General features: G+C 43.0%; 2 protein-coding genes across 3 annotated transcripts in view; one reads left to right on the top strand and one right to left on the bottom strand.

Moving 5' to 3' along the window:
• Nucleotides 1-8,511, top strand: part of slc44a5a (solute carrier family 44 member 5a) — a 55,151-nt gene extending 46,640 nt beyond the window's left edge. For both annotated transcript variants that reach the window (XM_028975481.1, XM_028975482.1), the window contains 15 exons: nt 69-192; nt 986-1,069; nt 1,193-1,305; nt 1,382-1,513; nt 2,759-2,858; nt 2,959-3,051; nt 3,520-3,607; nt 3,775-4,037; nt 4,465-4,559; nt 5,167-5,270; nt 5,351-5,424; nt 5,513-5,583; nt 5,664-5,752; nt 5,875-5,959; nt 6,287-8,511. In XM_028975481.1, the coding sequence (XP_028831314.1) occupies nt 69-192; nt 986-1,069; nt 1,193-1,305; nt 1,382-1,513; nt 2,759-2,858; nt 2,959-3,051; nt 3,520-3,607; nt 3,775-4,037; nt 4,465-4,559; nt 5,167-5,270; nt 5,351-5,424; nt 5,513-5,583; nt 5,664-5,752; nt 5,875-5,959; nt 6,287-6,396 (1,625 nt within the window). In that variant the 3' untranslated portion in view covers nt 6,397-8,511. The remainder of the gene's footprint in view (nt 1-68; nt 193-985; nt 1,070-1,192; nt 1,306-1,381; nt 1,514-2,758; nt 2,859-2,958; nt 3,052-3,519; nt 3,608-3,774; nt 4,038-4,464; nt 4,560-5,166; nt 5,271-5,350; nt 5,425-5,512; nt 5,584-5,663; nt 5,753-5,874; nt 5,960-6,286) is intronic.
• A 504-nt stretch (nt 8,512-9,015) lies between these two features.
• LOC114787688 (LIM/homeobox protein Lhx8-like) lies at nt 9,016-12,648 on the bottom strand. Its single transcript, XM_028975483.1, has 8 exons — nt 12,459-12,648; nt 12,027-12,140; nt 11,837-11,958; nt 11,535-11,755; nt 11,344-11,447; nt 11,132-11,227; nt 10,275-10,455; nt 9,016-9,841 (listed from the first exon to the last, which is right to left on the bottom strand). Exons 1-8 carry the CDS (start codon nt 12,540-12,542, stop codon nt 9,765-9,767), a joined length of 999 nt encoding a protein of 332 aa, XP_028831316.1. The 5' UTR covers nt 12,543-12,648; the 3' UTR covers nt 9,016-9,764.
• Between the last annotated feature and the right edge of the window lie 4,441 nt (nt 12,649-17,089).

Here is a 17,089-nt window from a genome sequence, read left to right on the forward strand (position 1 = left end):
AATCCCCGAGCGCAAATATATATATGGCATTGTGTGAACTCATATCCTGACAAAGTTTCTCACTGTAGTTCTACAGCGCTGCTTCCCAGACTTCGTCACTACAAACGGCACCCTAACGGTTGCCAATAAGACTGTCTTCAAAGATTCATTGGATGTCATAAGGAGCGTGACTGAACTTAAAGATGCTGCAACGTAAGATGTTTTTGACACATATATACAGTGGGGCAAAAATTATTTACCAGCCATCGATTGTGCATGTTGTCCCACTTAAACAGATGAGAGAAGTCTGTGGTTTTCATCATAGTACACTTCAACTGTGAGAGACAAAATGTAAAAAAAATCCAGGGAATCACATTGCGTGGTTTTTAAAAAATTATTTGTATAATGGTGCAGAAAATATTCACCTCAGTACTTTGGAACATAACCTTGGTTGGCAATGACAATTACAGACCTATCTCATCTTTTTAAGTGGGACAACTTGCACAATCAGTGACAAATACTTTTTTTGTAATATTATTTTGAAAATATCTTGTGTAATTGATTTTTCATTCAAACTTTTCATTTTAGTATTATTGCATTGAAGGTTTCAGGTCCAATTTTTATTAGGGGCATGCCTAAGTACAATGTAGGGTTATGAGATCAATACGAGGTTAGATAGATTGTTCACTAAAAGAAGCTCAGCCATAGCCAGTTTAGTTCTGCCACAGGATGTCTATAGGGCGGTTTTATTTAGCAATTACACCAAATTACAAAAAAAGTGACTTGTTTTATCTATTGTGCCTTATTTTTTGATGTTCTGTATTAATTTATATTTCAGAAGGCATTGCTCTCAGGCTTTAGTAGATGTTCTTACTGACTGTAGTTGTTTAGCCAAACACCTCCTCCTTGCCACAGAAAAGCTTATGTTTGTAGAGGAAGCCTAAGGAGGCATATGGTTGTATGATAGCAGATTCTAAAGATTCAGATGCTCCTCTTTTGCCTGCAGTGGGATCATCAGCCTGCTCGATGCCAAAGAAGTAGGCATAAAGATTGTGGAGGACTATGCCAGCTCCTGGTATTGGATCTTAATGTAAGTTCTTATTTTTTTAAACTTCTGACATAAATCATGCTATAATGATCTACAATCAAGCCTTGTTTGTAGAACAGGCATCTAGTGTTGTTAGTTAAAGTTCTACATTTCTGTTTGTGACAGAGGTCTGGTCATAGCGCTTGTGGTCAGTTTGATCTTCATCCTGCTGCTACGTTTCACAGCAGGCATCCTCCTCTGGTTCATCATCATTGGTGTCATAGTGGTGGTGGCCTATGGTAAGGAGCCTGAGTTCAGTGCAGTGATGCTGGTGCATATGAACCTGTTTTATGTACTGCTGTATCTCTTTGGTAGGGATCTGGCACTGTTACCAGGAGTTCTCCATCCTCAGGTACCAGTCGGGTGCCGACATGACCATCTCCGACCTTGGCTTCCAGACAGACTTCCGTGTCTACCTCCAGCTCAGTCAGACCTGGCTGGTTTTCTGTGAGTGAAGATGGTTATTAATATTTGGGTTTGTCTTAATTCTAGACATACTTTAAGGCCAAGTTGAGTGAAATAATTCTGGGGTCACTACTTTCAGCTAGGTAATTATTAATATTTTATAATACACAGTGGTGTAGCTGTTAGTGGCGTAGCCTCAGACCTCCAAGGATGTGAGTCTGCATGTTTTCCCTGTGGGTTTCCTCAGTTCTGCGGTTTCCAAAAGCACAACCACAACCCTTAGTAACAGTACTGAGAATACACATTTACATTTACATTTGTGGCATTTGGCAGTCGCCCTTATCCAGAGTGACTTACATCTTGCTTTCATGTTACCATCAATGAAGTAGTCAGTTCTGGTTCACTAGGACTCAAACTATGAATAAAAAAATCATTTTATTTGCTTGGTTTTAGTTTTTCTTTACATAAGTCAAACTATAAGAAAGTAACAAGTTAGACTAAGTATTCTGTAAAGAGGAAGGTGTTAAGCTGCCATTTGAGAATACTCAGCGACTGAGCTGCTCTGACCTCAAGTGGAAGTTCATTCCACCACCCAGGGTCCAAGACAGAGAAGAGTCTAGATGAGTGTCTTCAGAGATGGAGGGACCAGGCGAGCAGTACTGGAGGCTCGGAGTATACGAGGTGCAGTGCGAGGTGTAATAAGGGCTGTGAGGTAGGATGGTGCTACTCCATGTTTGGCTTTGTAGGCCAGCATCAGTATTTTGAATCTGATGCGTGCAGCTACTGGGAGCCAGTGGAGGGAGCGTAGCAGAGAATTCAGGTTCTCCCATCAAATGCTAGTTTATATGTGACTGTGATATAATGTTTTCATGTAAGATGAGGTCTGTTTTCTTCTGTTTATAACCTTGACACTCAGAAGTCTTCTCTTGTCTTTGTGGCAAACATGACTTGTAGTTCTTGGTAGCTGTGTGGCCTTCAGGCTCTTTACTGCATGTAACTTATCAAATATCAAATGTGGCTTATTGAAAAGATTCCCAGTCTCCTGTGTAATATAATGTATTTTCCAGTGTAGCCATCTTCAAAAAATCTGATTTTACCTGAGATGATTTCCTTTTTCTTGATCATACATTTTTATTGTTCCTTTATTTATGTTGAATGATTCCTGAGTTTGAGTGTCCTGTGTAAATAAATCCTTGCCTTGCAAGTTTTCTCATTCATGGCCACTGTACAATATTCACCAAATATTGATTCATTCATGTTTTTGTTTTTGCTGTCTCTCTATCTCAGTAATATTTCTGGGTGTAACTGAAGCCTCCATCATTCTGATGCTGATTTTCTTGAGGAACAGGGTCCGGATTGCTATTGCATTGATCAAGGAGGGCAGCAAGTAAGCACTTTTAAACCCAGCTACGCTGCGTTATATCATAGTGCATTTCATATTTTTACTTGTACGAGAACTAACATTCTATTCTCTGTTTTCTGTGCAGGGCGATTGGCTATATCATGTCTGCCCTTTTCTACCCCATCATCACTTTCTTCCTGCTGGCTGTCTGCTTCTCCTACTGGGCTGTGACAGCCGTGTATCCTGTCCCCGAATAAAAGGAATATATGAGTAAACTTCAATAGAACAAATATAAGTCGATTTACAATTCTAATGTGTAAATATTTGTGTAAATAAACAGTGGTGGCCTAGTGGGTAAGGAACTGGACTCTTAACCAAAGGGTTACGGGTTCAAATACCGAATCACCAAGGTGACACTGCGGTCACCTTGAACAAGGCACCATCCTCACACACTGCTCCCTGGTCGCCTTTCATGGCTGGCCACTAACGGTGATGGGTTAAATGCAGATGACGCATTTTGTTGTGTGCATTGTGTGCTGTGCTGCAGTCTTTCACAATGACAAAAACAATCGCTTTTTCTTTTATAGTTTGAATGTGATCCACTAGGTGGTGCTCTTGCTACAACAGGGATTTATAAACAGAACAAGAAGCAGTTTTTTTTTTTTACCTTTGTAACATAATAACCTTAATCAGAGTATTTTATTAGATTTTTGGCCTCCTCAGGAGAGCCAGTCTACAAAGTCATGTCATCGAATCCAGACTGCTTGTATGCAAATCAAACCTGCAATCCAGAAGTGAGTGATTCATTCACGTAATTCTCAATACTGACTTTTAAATATACCTATTCTTATTTTAATAAACTTGTTTTCAGTACAACTTTTGGTCTATAGTTCTAATGCATGTATATTTGGAAATAAATTGGAAATGAATATGTTTTAATAACTTTTATGTGTTTTGATAGACCTTTAACAAGACCAACATCACCCAGCAGTGTACTGGGTCCCAGTGCTCTTTTGCCTTCTATGGTGGAGAAAGCCTCTACCATCGCCACATCTTCATTCTACAGCTGAGCAACTTGCTGGTCTTCCTGTGGCTGGTGAACTTTACCATAGCGTTGGGTCAGTGCACCCTCGCCGGTGCTTTTGCCACCTATTACTGGGCTCAGAAAAAGCCGGCGGACATCCCAATCTGCCCAGTCTTCTCATCCTTTGCCAGGGCTTTGAGGTGAACACATTCCTGACCTTACGTGATAAGTGACATTTGGTCTCTCCTGTTTGTTGAAATATAATTTAATGACAATGTTTAACAACCAATACATTGAATTCCATTCAGTTTCTTAGAAATGAATGGCGCCTGGGGAGCAGTGTGTGGGGACGGTCCCTTCCCTTTGCTGCCAGGCCATCACTGCCCATAATATATACCATATACAAATGAAAGTAGTAATTCAGCTTTTTTTTAAATAGCGCTTTTCTATTGGCAAGCAACTGACTAAATTCAAGGTGAAAATTACAGCCATTTAAAATAAAGCTGCATTTCACTTAAATCCTTGTGTTTTTCATTGGAAAAAAAGCATTTTTGTGCATGAACTTAATTAATCCAAATTGTGTGTTTATTTGAACATCCCAATTACATTTTTTGTGTTTGGTTGCAGGTATCATGTAGGATCACTTGCCTTTGGTTCTCTAATATTAGCTGTGGTCCAAGTCGTCCGAATAGTCCTGGAGTACCTCGATCAGAAGCTGAAAGGTGGGTGCTCCAAACCATTGATGCTGATGTGAAGTGTGTTCCATACTTTGCAGGGCTATTGGTAACTCTGTGACTGATGCTACTAGATTAGAGTTAACAGATACAGAATTTTGAGCTCATTTCTGCTAGTCCAAACACAACTACATCATAACTATATTCAGTTTTCATCAATAATACATTTTAGGCTTTCTAAATAATCTTGATTAATGAAGTAATCATTTACAGCATTTATCAGACGCCCTTAAGCAGAGCGACTTACAATCAGTAGTTACAGGGACAGTCTCCCCCCAGAGCAACTTAGGGTTAAGTGTAAGTGGGATTTGAACCTGAGTCTTCTGGTTCATAGGCGAGTGTGTTACTACTATCACCCCCGGTGGACAGGGGTGTTTCACAGAAACAGTCTTCACTTCAGTGTACCAAAGAATTAATGTATGTATTATAATGCCGTTGAGAAAAAGTATGTTGCTTAAGTGTGGTTATTGTCTTAAAATAAGGTACATATTGGTCAGCATTTAGAAGTGAGAAGAAAGACATTTTTTTAAAAATGGAATATCCACACCAGACTGTGAGTATAGTGTTTATTGAGTATAGTGCTCTCCCTGTTCAGGAGCTCAGAATGCCGCCGCCCGGTTCCTGCTCTGCTGTCTGAAATGCTGCTTCTGGTGCCTTGAGCGCTTCATCCGCTTTATAAACCGAAATGCCTACATTATGGTGAGGATGATAACCAAGATTATAGTCAGAATAACAACATATCCATAGGTAATGATCACTTACGTTTTGCCCCCCCCCAGATTGCAATATACGGGACAAACTTTTGCACCTCAGCACGAGAGGCATTTTACCTGCTGATGAGAAACATAGTGAGGTGAGATCCGGCATTCTCGCAGTTAAGAGTCTCTCGTCGCAGCTCTGAAGCTGCACCTTCACGCTTCTTCCCATATTCCTTCACACAGGGTGGCGGTGTTAGACAAAGTGACTGATTTTCTCTTGTTCCTCGGAAAGGTGCTGATAGCCGGGAGTGTGGGTGAGTTCCTCTCCTGATGGTGGGTGGCGATTGGTTGATTGTGTCACAGGTGTGATCATCATTCGCTCTTCCCATTATAGGTGTGATTGGATTCTTTTTCTTCACACACAAGATTCCCATAGTCCAAGAGGAAGTGCCCGTCTTACATTTTTACTGGGTGCCTGTGTTGGTAAGACTGAGCCGTGGTAGAAAAATGACTGGCATCCACCACATTTCTAAATATGTCTGTTACGTTGTACAGTGTGCCGTGTACTTTTGCAGTGATTCATGCTCTTTATTGTACCGCTGCAGACTGTGATATTTGGGTCGTATTTGATTGCTCATGGATTCTTCAGCGTCTATGCAATGTGCGTGGACACCCTGTTCCTTTGTTTCTGTAAGTAACAAGCACCTATAAATAAAAACCACATCATTGACTGGATTTGTAATAATTAGTAATACTCCATTTTACTGCAACTGGCACTTCAGAAACGTGAACTAACGGGAACATTTGGTTCTAGTTGATACTTATTTACTATATTTGAACATCTGGAAAACAAGTAATAGGAATAGTGATAGACAACAATTTAGCAGGGAATTCTGTGGCTCCAGCTTTGGGAATTTTTGGAATGTCTTCTCTTGCAATAAGAAACCTCTACCAACATTGGCAACCAGGCTGCCACATCTCACCTGCTTCTCTTCTCCTCTGACGTGCTGTGTTTAGGTGAAGACTTAGAAAGGCACGATGGGACACCGGCTAAGCCTTTCCTCATGTCCCCGGATCTCCAAAAGATTCTGGGAAAGTCTGAAAGTCCCAAAAAGTCCCGGCTGTGACCAGAATCGGCGCTCCTTTTTTTTTTATGCTTGGCATGACGTTTACATGCTGTGGCTTTGATTTTCTTTTGCACCGCGGCCTCTCTGCACCTCACTGCGCACTGGACAGGGAAAGCTGGACCCTTCACGCGTTTACCTGGACGAGAGACTCTTTCAGAAACATTGTTGAAGACACTGAGCCTTTGCCTTTCTTCCACACCGCACTCAACTCTTCATCTCGGAAATACTAACAGCTGCCTTACGTCCGGACTCTGTAAAAAGCAGCTGGTGACGATGGCACGCCCGGCCCCAAAAGACCCCGTGTTTGTATGGAATTTTATATCTTTGTGCAGATGAGCAGATGCCCTCGGAATCAAGGACTATTTTCACGTCAGGTTCTGAGACGACAAGGACAAAACGCAGACGTGGTAATTGTATTGGCAGATCTTAACCCCAACGTCAGGGCATTTGCCGTTGATTGTCGAGATTGTTTTTTTTTTGTTGTTGTTCCTCTCCATGTTAAAATTTTTAATTTTTTTTTGTAAGGACGTCGAAGCGGGCCTGATTACACTTTTTTTTAATTGAGACCTACTACTGATGTGGGCAAAATTGATTTGTTTACTTTAATCAAGTGGTACCATTTTAGCAACTTCCGTTTGCTGGGAGCGTTTAAACAAGATCATTACAGAGGACTGTATTGTACTGAAGAAAGAAACACATCATCATTAATCCAAGCACACGCAAACAACGATGCATTCATCCTACAGCACTGTTTTACTGGGCACCATGGTGAAACCGGGGAGGCGGAGGACGTTCCACGTGTTGCGGTCGGGGCCGGTCTCAACGCACCCGCTTCGAGTTGAAGGCACTATGCAGTCTGAGATAAATAAGTACGCAGCAAGACAACACACGTTGTACTGTATAAAGATAAGAGGCTTTGTAGCCCTAGGGGTGTGTTCGCGTAGTTACAGAAATACACCAAAAACCACCAAAACTCCCCATACACTAGAGCCTATACCTCTGAAATATCCACCTAAAATGTACCTTTTTTAAATCAAATCCTCTTTACTTTGCATTTCATTTGAATCCCTTTCAGACTCAAGGGACAGCCTACATGTTCTGCATTATTGTGCTGACAATTTACATTTTCCATATTTATATTTACATTTCTGTGAATGTTACACGACCATATAATGCTCATGCATTAACCTTTTAACAAACTTTTAACATTTATTTCAACCTTCTTGAAATGATAAATTACTTATTTGTGCTCAACAGGAAACTTGCTGTTCTTTAGGCTTTTACAGTCTACTGCCACCTCTACAGATTACAGATAAAACATGTCCATACTGTGAAATTAATCTTTTTATGAGACATTTTATAAACAAATGCACCTTAATTGTGTAGACATAACAGTACCTTGCACTTTCAAATAACATTGCATTTCAGTCAATCAGTACTTGAAAAACAAGTCTTTTGACTACTGAACTACTTGGGTCCACAGGAAGACATTCATGTGTTCATCCATTCCTAATTCATTCAAACCAGTGGGGGTCCTAGTTAAAACATTATGTATGTATATGTGTGAGTGTGTGTGCCCTTAGTGCTACAATGTGTGGCATGTAAAATCAAAGTTATTAAACTGTAATAGTTTTAGATTTCATAATGGCCTATTACAGTGTGAAATAGGACATTCAATGGAAGCATGTCTGTTTAGGAAATAGATTATTATTTTGTTCCCTGAGCAGTATGGGTTAACCCCTGGTCGGCAGTGCAGTTCTGTTCACGACCAGAAGATGTCGCTGGACATTTACGGTCCTGCACATGCTTGGCAGAAAAACGTCATGCTGGGTTTCTGCTTATTACAAACATTTATTATGCTTGTGTACAGACAAATGAAAAATGTTTTCGGAGTCACAGGTAACATTTTACTGGGAGCTGAGCCAATGAAACCCAGTTATTTAGGGACATTTAAAGCCATTTGGGCACTGTGCTATACAGGCTTGATGTGAAATTTTATAAAATGAATGATGTTTTGTATCAAATATTTCATGTCTTTGTATTCTTTTGTACTTATGAGACCACAAGAATGTGAAAAAAATATTTCAAATAAAACTTAAAGGTTATTTTAATATTGGACATGGTGAATTCGTTTTTTTCCTGACTGTGTATTGCTTGGTGATAAGACCTTGATTGAAATGTACATTTTAAGATCATTTGCAAACCAAGGCCCCTATTTCACCAAAATGGTGAAATTTAAAAAATATAACACTGGCTGCATGTTAGCAAAAAGAACAGTAATCATTAATACAGGGGTAATGATATTTAGTACCAAAATACATTCAAATAAATTATAAAAACACACCAAATATATCCTCAAATACATAACCTCCAAAATAAAACATTGTATATTGTTTGTAAGTGGCCAGATGCATGTTGTCTGGGTTTATCAGGGTTTTATAGCCAGATGAGGCTGGTGTGGGATTAAATTTTTTTTTCTTTTCTGCATTCCAGCACTAGACCTAGAAATGATGGGTGCCACGCAGAAATATTCTACTGCACAAGCTCTCTAAGGAAAGTCCTCAATGAACGACACACAAAAAATGGTCCAAATTATGGATTTATCAAAAATTCAAACAATTCTGGAATTCCCTAGTCCTATATTGTTGGTGCACCGTTATTAGGTACACCGATCATGGATCTGTACCCTATAAACAGTGGTCCATTTAGTAAGCAGAACAAAGACAGTGGATCAAAAAGTTCACTTAGTAGCATATGCTCAACAGAAGCTCTGGATGGGGATATATATATATATATGAGGGGGTGCTGTGTTTTATTTCAGAGTGTTGAAATTTCAGGCACCAGTCAGAACTGGGCCTTATCTTGCAGCTGGGATACTGGCATGGTGGTCTAATGTCGCCATACAAGTAGATAAACAGCCCTGAAACGTTATATCCGCACACACAAAAGGCCAGAACCAGTCACGACGCTCAGTGACTAATGTAAAATTCTCAAACATTTTTATGCAGCAATTCTGACTTTATTTCATCTTTTCAGGTCAGCTTCATATCTTTAAAGCAATTAAATACAACTAAAGAAACATGAGCCATGTGCTGACAAGGAACTAAGAATTCCACCATAAATTTATTTTGAAACAAAGTGCTCAGTCACATACATAAAATAAATTAAATGCCATGGAAAATAAATGACCAATATAATTATTATATTAACAAAACTTCTACATCAAAACCTGGAACAAAATTCTCTCAATTCATAAGACTTCCTTCAATTCTCGCCTTGAGGAGCAAATTCAGTATTGGCCACAGAACCGGACCGTTCCGAGCGGCCAGCAGGGTGACTGCCACACTACAGTAGGTGGCACGGGGGACTCAGGCATGGCTGATGGGCAGCTGTGTCATCGAGTGGGGCAGCAGGGGCTGGAACACTAGCGAAGTTGGAGAGTGCACTGCCAAAAACCACAACATTTACAACGTTTTCAAAAGTAGGAACAAAAACCCTGTCCAGGCGGTCACAGGTCCCCACTGCAGCCACGCCCATCCAGCATGCATCTCAATTTAATTATGTTATAGGTGCAATATTAAACTTTCTTCTTTTTTTTTTTAAATAAAATTATGGGGATTTCTTTTTTTTTGTAATTAAGTCCAAGATTGTGAAGCCTGATTTAACCCATTTTCATCAAAAAGATAACCAAAAAAACGCTAAACTCCGAACAATTAAAATGCAAATACTGAAAAGCACACTAAATTGTCAATCCCTTTAGTAAGTAAATACCTCAGTAAAAATTCTATGCACACACAATTAGGGTTCATACTTCCATAAAGAGTGAACCCCATGAACCGTTCCGACAATCACAGCCGAACAGCGAAGCAGCTTCTTACCATCCACATACGAGTGCAGAGTAGTCAGCATGGGTTGATCCACCGGAGCAAAAGTCGTGAACTGAAGCTCTTCCATGAGTGGAGGAGACAGCCTGGCGGGCTGAAGTACAGACGGGGGTACAGACATGTGGTTGGGGCTCACGTGCTTCTTGTGTCGGGCCCGGCAATTCTGGAACCAAACCTGAAACCAGGAACGCTCAAGTTAGAATGCGAAGAAGCAGATAATCTGGAAGGCATTTTTGTTTCATTACGCAAACGTTGTATTAACATAAAAGGACTCCTCACATCCCACTCTCGAACTGCTGCAATCAGGCAAGAGATACAGGAGCATTAAAACCAGGACTAAAAAGGACTAAACAGCATCTACGGCGTTGCGATCAGGGCACTTAATGACATTTAATCCATTTCTCCACTTGCGACTCAATCTTTTTCATGTGCAATAAGGTTTCTCTCACCAGTCCATTTAATTTTGTATTATATTTGTATGTCTTAAGCTAGCTTTTTTATTTTAATTTTTTTACATGATACCCCTCTGGCTATACCAGTTACAATGACTATAAAGATTCTGATTTATTTCACAGCAGTTATTACAACGTTAGAGCCCTTACGTACTTTCCAATTTTAAAAATGGGTTCGGAGTTAAACGAATGGTATATCAGACTGTTTCCGATGATATTTTAAAGCTCTAACGCAAGTCGCTCTGAATAAGAACGTCAGCCAAATGCAGTTAAGGTGACATGCATCTGATTCATCTAAAGTTGTTTGTCACACCATGTAGATTAGTACAAAAACCATTCGGACCACCTTCCGAAAGACTGAGAACGGTCTGTGGACGGAACCGTGCAGGGTCCCCTCACCTGGATCACGCGTCGGCTGAGTCCAGTTCGCTCTGCCAGCTTCTGTAGGGTCTGAGCATCTGGATTATTGTCCTGAGCAAACTGGGCCTGCATCACCTACGAGCCACGATAGACGCCACACGAGCAGACCGGTGAAAATACCAAAATCCGCTCAGCTAAATGCAGCCAAAACACACACAAAAAAAAAAAAAAAAAACTTTCACGGCTCGTACCTGGAGCTGCTCCGCCGTGAAGCTGGTGCGGGCCCTCTTGGCCGGCTTGGGCTGGCTGACCTCCTGCTCCGAAGGCACGGCTCCTTCCACGTTCACCCCTTTCCCTGCAAGTCAGCCAGCACAACACCCTCAGAGGCCATGGCGTCAACCAGAAAGAGCGGCGTGGTGGTGCCGGGGGACGGGCCACTGACCGCTCTCCACGGCCCGCTTCAGGTTCTCCAGCATGCAGTCGTAATGCACCCGGCACAGCACGCGCTCGTCCACCAGCGCGAACTCCTCGCCCGTGGACAGCTGCCGCTTGCAGGAGAAGCAGGCGAAGCAGGCCAGGTGGTACGTGTTGCCCTTCGCCCTGCGGACCCAGTCGTTCGAGTGGATGTTCCGGCCGCAGTGGGCGCACCGGGTTCCGTATTTCCTGCGCCAACACAATCAAAAGCAGCGTTTTGACCAGTTTTATTACGCTCGTTTCTGTAGGAATAAAAGGCGCGCGGTTCACCTGAAGTAGTCGATTTTGCAGAAGATCTCGCGTTCCTTGACGTAGCAGCTGACGTGCCTGCCGAGCGACGTCTGGCACACGCTGCACGACAGACAGCGGACGTGCCAGCACAGGTCGTTCACCTGCGAACACGACAAGACGCGAGACGTCGAGCCAACCCCCGGCGACAGAGTCCGAACGGCGCGCTCACCTTCAGCAGGTACCTGTCGACGATCTCCAGGCCGCAGCTGGTGCAGAGCGCCGCCTTCTCCGGAGCCATCGCCCGCGGGGACGCGGAGGGCGGCGAGTCCCGGTCCGGCGAGCCCTGGTTCCGCGGCGGCGGCGGCGGAGAAAAAAAAGGATAAAGAAACTTCTTCAAAGGGGGCAGGAGCGTCCGCGGAGCCGCGCTGTGGTGGAAATGGCGGGATTGGAGGCGCGAGGAGCGGCGTGGCCGCGCGCGTTTTAACCCCTGACCCCTGCCAATTAAAGCCCACTTCGTTACGTTCCACGCGTGGCCTTTCACGCTGCACGCTTCACCATATTTATTTATTTTTTAATTATAATGTTAATAAACTATTGAGAAATTCGACAAATTTCTCTTTTTTTTTTTTTTTTTTTTTTTTTTATATATCCGCGCACGTACCGCGTTTCCGGAGACGGACCTGAAGCCATTCCCGCCGTCGTCCGCCGCGGAGCAGGCCAGCGACTGGTCACCCTTCCAGAACATGTGCGGACAGCAGCTCAGCTCCCGGGCCCAGAAACTCCGCCGCGGACGCCGCTCTGCTCCGGCCACATGCTCCGGTCACAACTTTTGTTTTCGCGAGCGGCTGAGTGACGGAGGGAAGGAAGGAGGGAGGGAGGGAGGGAAGGAGGGAGGAACGTTTATTTCTCCCTCCTCCAACCCCCCCATCCTTCTGGCCGCACCTCCTTGTCGCCTCCAGGCTCAGATAATTAACCCCGGGAAGGGACGTCGTGGCGCAGCGACGTGCGGATTTTTACGCGAATAAATAATAATAATAAAATATATATATATATAAATAAATAAAAATCCCCGCTTTGCGCGGACGTCGCGGCGGCCTGCTGGAACCCGGGTTCCCGCGTCCAGGCGCCCGCCGCCGCAGGTGCCGTTATTTTTATTCCGATTCCGCCCCATTAACATTAACTAGTGGCATGTGAGCTCATGGCGGCCAGCTGACGTCTGTCGGCGGCCGCGTCGCCCGTCGTTGCGCCCTGATTTGGCGTTTTGGTGCCACCACTTTCGGGCGCGCGCGCGCACACCTGCGCGCGCTCCCGCGGCCGCGGGTTTTTATTATTGCGGAGCGCGCAAATAATTAATATTTCCCTCGGGGCGAGGCGGACTTTTTTTTTATTTTTTTATTTATGATGATTTTTAGGCGAATCGAACTTTTGTTTCTTCAGCCTGTTTTTATATTTAGCAGAGTTCTCCGTGTAAAACGAGTGCCGGTGGCAGATGTTTCAGAAATAATTAAGATAGTTTAAATCGGATTAATACGGTGATATATTTACACTATAATTCAGAATTATTTCAATAAAATTATAATCGCTTGTTTTTGGCGCGTTCCAGATGGCCGAAATCTGCCGAATTTGTACTTTTCGTTCTTGAACTCGAAATTTCTTTTAAACGCACCGTTCTTGAGTTTATGATTCTCGTAATTAAATTTAAAGAATCCACCGCATTACAGATCAACGCGTTTCACACATTTATATGCAACTTTTTTCGTTTTTAATTTTGGATGTATGCAAAATGGAATTATTTTGTATGGAACACACACGCTCGTGTGTGTTTTGCGTTCATTTGCGTGTATTTTGGGTCTCTTTATTTAAATGCCGCGACGCTGTGTTCTCAGATAAATGAAGCAATTTGATTCGGATCCAATCGTTCGTTCGTTCTTTTTTATATTTTAGCTGAATGCTCATTTGAAGGGAAACGCATTGGTCGTTGGTCTGGGAGTGTGTCGCCGCCCTGTCCTCATCACAAACCCCCCTTCCCTCCCCCAGACACCCTTCCAGCAAATCTGCACTCTTACTCCTCCATTAATGTCCATCCAACAGATAAGTGTTTGGTCCAGTGCTCAGATTAAACCACAATGAGATGTTTGTATTCCTCATTTATTAATAGAAACATTTATTTAACAGAAACGTAACAGGACACTACTCAAACTATTAAAAAAAAAAGAAAAACTGTGTCACAGTAGATCTAATAGAAGTATTTCTGCAAACTTTCATTAACGTGATTTTTTAGAAGGCCTTGAGTGGGACAGCCCTCTCGAATGCCAGAATATAGAGCAAAAACACAAGAATCTGCATGAAAGGCCTACATTGATGTATGGTTACACAAAATGCGTCTCTACAACCGTGACTTGCAATAACAACTGGCATCGATTAAAGAAATGAATCGAGCCTCTGCGGCTCCTGAACGAATCAGAACGAAGATTTTATTCTGTGCGGAGGTGAGATTAAATGACTGGAAGGAAATGCACTTCTGTCCTTTCTCTCTGTCCTCCTGTGGACGCGTTTCCTCGGCTCGGTAAGTGCCTGTGCGTCTCGTTTCGGCGTTGACTGACAGTGCGGCTCTCTCTATTGTGTTTGCAGAAACGCTTCATCTCTAGACAGCATCTGTCAAACGCTTTTGCCATTTTGTCCACAGGGCCAAAGCTTCATGTGACGGTTCGTATCATGGTCGTTGCAGCAGAGCGTGAGGAAATGCTGTCTTCAAGCTTGTCGTTGATGGACAAATCCACAACGCATTAGGTTTTACGCACCGGGCAGGAACCCTGGCAGCATCTTCCATGGCAAAGGCCGAGACAATTCAGACAAAATGCTTTTAAAAAAAATGCTTCGCCTTTAGTGCACCGTGCTCATTTCTTCTTTTCTTTGTACGCTATGATGTTTGTATTTTGTGCAGAATTGGGAATGTAGTGCACATGGTAAGAGTCTGGGCTGATCTGGGATGCTGCAGTGACCCCTGTGACCTCGTTTACCTGCAGATTTAGGCACCGTGCACTACTTGGCTCACCACTTTCTTTTATGGTCATTGCCATTCATACGTTTTAGTTTTTTTTTTTTTTTTTCATTTCGGGCTGATTGAAGTGGGGGAGCAGAGCCCATGTAATGTGACACTGAAGGTCTGGAACGTTGAGGGGTCTCGGCGCTCCAGTAAATGTAATTTGACAGGTTTGGTTCGGTGTGCAGGCAGCAGTAGTTTCCAAGTCCGGCGGATTCATGGCCAGGAGCTTTTTGTGTTGTTATTATAATATTTCACCACCTATTTAAAATGAGCTTCAACAAAACAGCCACACTGGTCATGTTCTCCACTCATCTCGGGTTTATTATCACGTTGATATCTATTGATTTTGTGAAAAACGAACCTATAATGAACAGAAAAGGCCTGTTCTCGTTCTGCCTTGTGTTAAGGTTCAGTAAAAACGTCCTTTTCTGTTCCCACAGTGGCTTCATGCTTTGCGTGTAACAGCGATGGGCCATGTCCCGGGAGGAAATGGAGTCGATGACAGCCCCTCGCTGCCCGCTGACGCTCGCTGCTGCCACTATCACACCAGCCGCAGGAAACAGAGAAGGCAATACTGCTTTGATGCGGACGTTTTAGCCCAAACACGCATGCCTCGCTCTCTGTTCTATGCCTCTGCCGGCTCCAGACATGTGCTGTTGTTTTTGTCGCCGTGTAGGAGTGTCCCCTGGACCGATGATTCCTCACCTCCGGGAGCTCGGGTTGCTGGGGGCTGCGATCTTTTGCACTTCCTGCAAGAACTCTTAACCCCTCGACTACAACCATAAATAAATGAAACAGAGGGAACTGTCGCCGACTGTGGCTTATCAGTTCTTGCAAATCAAACTGGTGAAATTGGTGACATAAAGTGAAATAGAACATGTAGGGCACTATTTCTGAACTTGCATTATCATGATGTCTACTCTATTTGTTGGTGTGTAATTATATGTAATTATTTCTGTCGCCACACGATCTTGAATGATGTTTTTAAAATGGGAGGAGCCCAGTGACTTCTCACTACTTCCTCGAAAACATCAGTACAGATTGTCTCTCATTCATGTTTTATCTGTTTATTTATGTCGATCCTGAGGACGCCTTGGCTGTACACAGAGGTTCAGGAAGTGAACTCACAACCGAAAGGTTGCAGGTTCAAATCCTGAACCGCCAAGGTACCCCACACACTGCTCCCTGGGCGCCTTTCATGGCTGCCCACTGCTCACATGGTGAGGGGTTAAATGCAGAAGACAAATAGTTTCTCAGGGCCCACAACCAGATGGAGATAAAGCTGTACAAAACCGGCATTCTAGAGAAAACGGATGCCGACTTTGCCGAAGTTCTGCATCCATCCAGTTCATTGAAAGTGGTAAAATTAAGTAAGCAGGGATCTGTGGCAGGCTCAAAGCTTACCACAGTCAACTGGAGCTTTTCTTTTCCTGGTCCATGCTCTTCACCAAACTTGACCCTTAAAGCATTTTTTACTCTATGTAATCAGAAGGAAAAAGTGTTGCTTATCAACATTAATTATTTAAGAATGAGCATATTGCTGAAAAATTGTGTTGAAGATAGTGCCCGTCTTGAGTTTTTTAGTATTCTTATTTTTGTCAGTGGCACTGGTTTAACATCTTTCAGTTTACTGTGCATTTTACGCCACATTTAATTTAGAAATAAAGCATTTATATAAAAAAAAAACTTTAAAGTATTTGGTATCCTTGGCCATTTTTTTGGTATACTCAGAACAGTGCTGTTTACTTCTCACTGGAATGTATTGCCTTTGAAAAATAATAAGGAAACTAAATTTTTCACAAAATAAAAAGACACTGAACCATTGCAACATGCAATGAAATCCTGGAAGGACTTGGTTATAGACTCTTGGGGGTCATGGGACGGCAAATTGGTGTCTGGAGACGTCAGGAGTCTTGACACTGAGAGCTTTCTTGGGTTCCTAATGGGTTTGGCATCCTTCATTTTTGCCTTTATCATACAGAAACTCTGCATATGTTAAATGAGCCTTGACAGGTGGTCCCTTTGTAGTCAGTCACAAGGGCTCAGCTGATAGGATAAATGACTAGTGGCAGGAGGTTAAACGTCTAGACGTGAGACTTTGGCTTTCGGGATCCCTCTACAGTGTCCCAGGCATGTTGAGCTGGAGCCCTCTCCACATCTCATTGGCCCGTGCTGCTTCCCTTCACTCCTCGCCAGCAGAGCAGTTTACTGAATGGAGGAAGAGCCTGGAGGAAAACTCTGGATGT

Source organism: Denticeps clupeoides, chromosome 4, assembly GCF_900700375.1.
Source record: "Denticeps clupeoides chromosome 4, fDenClu1.1, whole genome shotgun sequence".
Classification (NCBI taxonomy): domain Eukaryota; kingdom Metazoa; phylum Chordata; class Actinopteri; order Clupeiformes; family Denticipitidae; genus Denticeps; species Denticeps clupeoides.